The sequence below is a fragment of the Cyphellophora europaea genome (assembly GCF_000365145.1).
Source record: "Cyphellophora europaea CBS 101466 unplaced genomic scaffold supercont1.4, whole genome shotgun sequence".
NCBI classification, from domain to species: Eukaryota; Fungi; Ascomycota; class Eurotiomycetes; order Chaetothyriales; family Cyphellophoraceae; genus Cyphellophora; species Cyphellophora europaea.
Genome location: NW_008481810.1, coordinates 2,651,771 through 2,657,770, shown reverse-complemented (window position 1 = coordinate 2,657,770; position 6,000 = coordinate 2,651,771). Strand labels below are relative to the sequence as shown.

The 6,000-nt window shown below is 53.1% G+C and overlaps 4 protein-coding genes across 4 annotated transcripts; 2 read left to right on the top strand and 2 right to left on the bottom strand.

Moving 5' to 3' along the window:
* Positions 1-416: 416 nt before the first annotated feature.
* Positions 417-1,393, bottom strand: HMPREF1541_05264 (uncharacterized protein; the record flags this gene model as incomplete). Its single annotated transcript, XM_008719605.1, has 2 exons — positions 417-977; positions 1,028-1,393. 2 exons carry the CDS (start codon positions 1,391-1,393, stop codon positions 417-419), a joined length of 927 nt encoding a protein of 308 aa, XP_008717827.1.
* A 598-nt stretch (positions 1,394-1,991) lies between these two features.
* On the top strand, positions 1,992-2,984 carry HMPREF1541_05263 (uncharacterized protein; the record flags this gene model as incomplete). Its single annotated transcript, XM_008719604.1, has 4 exons — positions 1,992-2,096; positions 2,152-2,297; positions 2,350-2,694; positions 2,744-2,984. 4 exons carry the CDS (start codon positions 1,992-1,994, stop codon positions 2,982-2,984), a joined length of 837 nt encoding a protein of 278 aa, XP_008717826.1.
* Positions 2,985-3,307: 323 nt separating this feature from the next.
* HMPREF1541_05262 (uncharacterized protein) lies at positions 3,308-4,162 on the top strand (the record flags this gene model as incomplete). The annotated part of the gene is made up of 1 exon (XM_008719603.1): positions 3,308-4,162. One exon carries the CDS (start codon positions 3,308-3,310, stop codon positions 4,160-4,162), a length of 855 nt encoding a protein of 284 aa, XP_008717825.1.
* A 213-nt stretch (positions 4,163-4,375) lies between these two features.
* HMPREF1541_05261 (uncharacterized protein) lies at positions 4,376-5,515 on the bottom strand (the record flags this gene model as incomplete). Its single annotated transcript, XM_008719602.1, has 1 exon — positions 4,376-5,515. One exon carries the CDS (start codon positions 5,513-5,515, stop codon positions 4,376-4,378), a length of 1,140 nt encoding a protein of 379 aa, XP_008717824.1.
* Positions 5,516-6,000: the final 485 nt, after the last annotated feature.

Below are 6,000 nucleotides of genomic sequence, written 5' to 3'. Positions count from 1 at the left end.
CCTAACCCTAACCCTAACCCTAACCCTAACCCTAACCCTAACCCTAACCCTAACCCTAACCCTAACCCTAACCCTAACCCTAACCCTAACCCTAACCCTAATACGTCGTTTCTTGTCTAAGCCTAAGGGGTGTCCGACCACTATAACCGTCACGCACTTGGTAGGAACCTCGCTATCATCCAAAATTCGCCAACTTTAATGCCACCCCCTAACTTAACCACATGGGCTACAATTTTGTAAAGCATATTATTAGAAAGCCCAAGTCGGGCTCTATCTTTTCAAGCTCGTATCATACTACTATCGCCCTGTTTAATCTCAACCGCTCAGTGGTTATCTTGGTATATAAGCGGAGTCTTCCGGGCTCCCTGCCTTCCTCCGCACTTATACCACCGTTACGGCATAACTAGTCCGGGCCATTACTCCTTGATATCGTTGAGATAGAGCCACACTGATGAACCATCTCGGTCGATGCACCTCGGATCTTGTGCAGCCTTCTTCCACACCTCGATTGCCGCATCGGCCATCGTGGGTGTAATACCGACCTTTTTCGCTGCGTCCACTCCCAGGCCAATATCTTTAGGCATCATTTGGGTTTTGAACCCCAGTTTCCAATTGTTGCTGCTCGGCGCATGAGCAACAGTCCCAGGAGCCGGATTGACATGGTCGCACATGAAACTCTGGCCAGACGAGTTGCGAATAACCTCGTATAGCAATTTAGGTTCAATGCCGTTCCTAATACCAATGGCCATCGCTTCAGCTATTACCAGTAATGACGTACAGGAGATATAGTTATTACTGATTTTGGCCGCCAAACCACATCCAAGTTTGTTACACCAGAAGAGCTTTTTTGGCTCGCCAAGCATGGTGAGGACGTTTTTGATTCTTGAGGGGATGGACCCAGAAGGTTCATTATCGGTGGGCGCCACGCTGCCAATCATGAAAGAAAGAGTACCTGCTTCAGCAGCGGGAACACCACCCTGCCAGTGTTAATCGTGACAGAAGTCCGGGCTGGAGTGGAGAGACGCACGGAAAGAGGAGCATCGATATAGTAGCCATGGCCGGATGCTTGCAATGCTTCACCAACCTCGCGTGTGGACTCGGAGCTTATGGTACTGCATTCGATAATTATACGGTTGGAATCTGCCGGCGCCGCGACCAAGCCAGAGTTTGGGTCGAGGTAGATTTGCCGAACGTTTTCTGCGGTTGGAACTATGGATATAATGAACCTGGAATTCGCAGCTGCATGTTTGGCAGAGTCGGCGATCACGATGGTGCCGAGCTTCCAATGCTCAGATGCGAAACGCTCGCACGAAGGTCGATATACATCGTACACATATAGAGCTGCAGAGGACGGCATCTTTCGGCGTAGGTTGCTTGCCATGGCATATCCCATGGCTCCTAGGCCTAACGCGTATCGTTAGTTGAGCAAAGGCGCATCGCAATATGGACAAACCTATAAAAGCATAGTTTTCGGTCATCTTGCCTTTCAAATGGAATCGCGAGCAGGAGTACCAAGGCACTGACTCAATGAAGAAAGAATATCAAAGAGGAAACAAGAGAGCGATTCTGGCTGTAACCTTCTTTGATCTACTTGGTTCTCGACGGAGGCAGTCCTAGTGGGACGCAGTCAACAGTTGGTGGGGATCGGGATTTCTCTGTTGATAAGGTGGAGGTCCCCATCTGTCTCCGGACCCGACCCCCTCCACATTCAGCGCTTTGCAAGATCCACAAGTCAATGAATCGACCCACCAAAGTGACTAAGCTATAGTCCTCTGCGAGGCTTATTTAGATATCTACGAGTAGTTACTATTCGTACGGAAACTTACACTTTGTGAAGTGGACCTGGATCGCTCAACTGCCACAGTCCCGTCGCGATGTCAACTGAGAATGATTCCCACAACACCAGGTGTGCTCCTTTACCCGAAACGAATTCTTTTGTTGACCTACAAATCTTCGACGGCGGAAGTTTCACTGCCAATGAAAGCAGGATCATGGCTGGAAAGAGTGACCGCTACTTCCAGGTACCAGATTGGGCATTTCTAGTCAAGGATTGCGATACTGGTCGACTATTGCTGTGGGACTATGGACTATCTGGTGTAAGGCTCCTATTGTATGGAAGACAAGTGCTAGCTTTGACAGAAATTCGCATAGGATGCAGACGAATTCACCCCGTTCGTCCGACAAAACCTGCTTGAAGAGCTACAGCCATGCTCGCCCCGGAAGTCAGTGGCCGAACAGATCGCTGAAAAAGACGAGAAGCAATTATCAGCAAAGGGGCTTGGGACTATTATCTTCAGGTAAGCATGCCATTCCAGTCGGTGAGCTACTACCAAGTACTGAGGAGCATAGTCACGCGCACTGGGACCACTGTCGACCGTTCTGGAAGGACTTTCCCATAGCGAAAGCGTTCTTTGGTCCCGGAACACTGGCTCACTGTACTCCGGGCCACTTAGAGAATCCCTCCAGTCAGTGGGATGGTCGAATATTCGATGAGGACGAGGGACTTCGTAGATGCCAAGAGTTGGCCGGGCCCTGGGTTCAATTTGGTCCGTTCGAACGCGCCATGGACTTCTTCGGCAATGGTAGCTTCTGGGTAATACAAGCTCCTGGACACATGCCCGGCAACCTCATTGCTGCTGCGCGGTTGCGCATTGGTACTTGGGTTGTTATGGCTGGTGATTGTTGTCATGCAAGGTCTGAATGCCAGAAATTGTATAATTGTGCGAAATTGACCATATATCAGGCAAATATACGACGGTCTCCATGACTTCGCCGTCTTCAAGCTACCCGGTGGACAGACAGGATGTTTACAAGAGGATGTTTCGACGGCAAGAAGCACCCTGGGCAAGATTAAAGCGTTCACAGACAATTACCTGGCGACCGTCTGTTTTGCACACGATGCGACCTGGATGCAGAAGGGTTCCGAGGATGAAGTTCTGCTCTCACTGACCAACCAAAATGTCCTGGAGGCATATCGAAGCTAAAGCTGCAGGGCGATATCGGACGCGTGGCTAGCTGTGGGGTTAGAAATCGTCAAACCTCTCCTCAAGTCTGGCGGTGGGGCGATCGTCGAAGGATGGGTTCCCCCCACAATCTTTCTCTTTGTGGAATGCTTACTACACGTTCAAGATCTCCGTTCGTACTCCCCCACTTGGCCTGAGAGAGACTGCTACTGCACAAAGCCTCAGCGAGGTCTGGAATTGCCCTGCCAGTAGCCGTGACCACCTTGCCCATCAACTCGTTGATTTGATCCCACGAAAACGTTTTGAGCTACTATCACATTTTCCAACGATAGACTGACAGCAACATGCATCCGCATAGTCAGTTCATTACACATCCGTCGGGCGAAGTTACGCACTATATTGCCGACTGCCACGCGGATCCATGGAAGCCTTCTGAGACCATCCTGTTACAGGGCGGGTTCGCCCGCCACACTGCATTCTTTTATCACTGGGTGCCCGCCTTGTCTCGCCACTACAATGTAATTCGGCGTGATCTGCGCGGTCACGGCCTCTCGAGCGCGCCGTCTATACGTCAGAAGCCAGAAAGCTATAGCCTAGACATAATTCTGTCCGACATTCTAGACACGCTTGACCAGCTCGGAATCCAACGAGTCCATTTCTTCGGCGAAAGCACCTCTGGCATTCTCGGCGAGGTCTTTGCCGCACGTTACCCCGAGCGTGTGCTTAGTCTGACCATCTGCTCGAGTCCAACACACTTGACCCAAGCCACGCAAAACTTCCTGGCCATGGGGTTGACATCCTGGCCGGAAGCATGCCGAACGCTGGGCTCCCGTGGCTGGGCGCAAGCCCTATCGGAACGACCAGGCACCATGTCCTCCGACGATGCCGCATATCGGAAGTGGTGGCTTGAGCAGGTCTCTGTCAACAGCGGCGAGGGACTGGCCAGCTATGCCGAATTCCTGTGCACGATCGATTCGAGACCGTCGCTGGCCAACCTGAAGATCCCCACGTTGATTTTGGCTCCCACCAAGAGTGCGGCGACCACGGTGGCCGCGCAGAAGGAAATTCAGGCACAGATTGGCGGCAATTGCACGCTTGTTGAGATTGATGGGCCAGGGCATGAAATCTATATCGAAGTGGCCGAGCAGAGTATAGCAGCATTCTTAGACTTTCTAAGTTCCATAGAGAAGAAGGAGTAGACTGCAGGTACTAAGTGTGACATCGCTGCTTGCACGCCAACGCCATTGTGACGTGCCGACCTCTGAGGAAGGCATTATAAAGATATCTACTCAAAGCTTCGTTCTGTCACCTTCTGGCTGCGGGAGCATTATTCTATCATCGTGAAACCAATATCGAATCCTAGATTGACAGCACGCAGGAGAAACAAACCAGCATAAGTAGCACAAGCTATTTCATTCCTTCACGGACATATCAAGAACAACCTTAGCACACCCACTTGAGTGAATGTCCTTTACCAGTGCGTTCAGCTCTGAGAACGGATAGGTCTTGACGCGAGCTCTAACGTTGTGTTTCACACAGAAGTCAAACATATCCCTCAGCGCCTTGTTGGATCCGATCAGGCTGCCTTCCACTCGAATGCGGCGAAATACGAGATCCGTCGCGCAGATCTTGAAGCCTTCGGGCGGGTAGGAGAGCACGACCACGAGGCCGCCGTTCTTGACCAGGTCGATTCCGTAGTTGAAGGATTTCTGGCTGTTGGGCAAGATCAAGACGGCATCCAGGCCAATCTCGCTCAGGTGTCGGCTCTTATCGTCTTCCCCCCAGCTCATCCGCCTCCTGACCTCGTCGGCAGCTTCTTTCGAGGCGTCAACGATGTCCGCGCCGGTGTGGAGGCTCCCGGCGAGCTCGAGCGCCTGTGGCGCAACGTCCACACCCGTCGTTGTCAACCCCATCTTGGTTGCGAACTGTAAGCCCAAATGTCCTAGCCCTCCGCCGCATCCCATGATGCCCACGCGTTGCCCCGGCTGGAGTTTGCACTTCACCAAAGCAGCATAGACGGTGAGGCCGGCGCACATGAGCGGCGCCACTTCCACCGCCGACATGTCTGTTGGAATGAGGACCGCCTGCCGCACATCCACGAGCGTGTATTCTTGAAATCCCCCGGGCTTGCCGATGCCCAAGCCGGCACCCGCGTATGGACAGTACACCGAGAAGCCGGGCTCGTCAGGGTCCGGGCCTGACGGGTTGCGACACTCGGCACACTGGCCGCAGGCGTGGTAGCCACGGCCCGCCACGGCGACGCGGTCACCCACCTTGAAAAGAGGGTGCGCGGTCGTAATCGATCGAGCGCCCGACAGGGCGACCACGGTGCCGGCAAACTCGTGGCCGCCGACGTGTGGGAGCGAGGGTGGATGCATTAAGCCCGCGGCCAGCACGGTGTCGGTGTGGCAGTACGAGGTGGCGTCGACGCGGACGAGCATGTCGTGCGCGTCCTCAATTTCCGGTACTGGCACCTCGCGCAGCTGGTAGGGTGCGTTGAAACCTTCCAGCACGTGCGCCTTCATTGACGTAGGGAGTGCTTGGTCCGTCATCTTGGGACGTCGTGTCGGCCTCGCGACGCACCATACCATCGGGACTCGAGCTGCTGGGCGGTATACTATTAGCACCGAAGTCCTTGATGACTCCTAAGTTGCAGTGACACCTAGAGTAGAAGGGGAGCGTTAGAGCAAGACGTAGGTTATGGTCGAAATAGATGGCTGCACCTTCGGCTTTAGATTTAGTGGACGAGCCATTGACTACTACTAGTATCGTACTTACTAGTAGTCGGGAGTACGAGACATGTGGGGTGAAGAAGATGAATGGGCTCTCCCCCCCCCACACAGCAGAGACGCAGCTCAAACAACCGTCTATGAATGACAGGTCACTCAGTGTGGTCCCCGCTCTTGTCAGGTCATTTGAGACTGTACTGTGTGGAAGAAGATCAGCAGTACTATCTCTCCCAGCGCCCAGAATTCGACGTTCTAGGTGGCCCAGCAACGAGTACGAACCCTTAGCATACAACATTGGAGATCAGGGG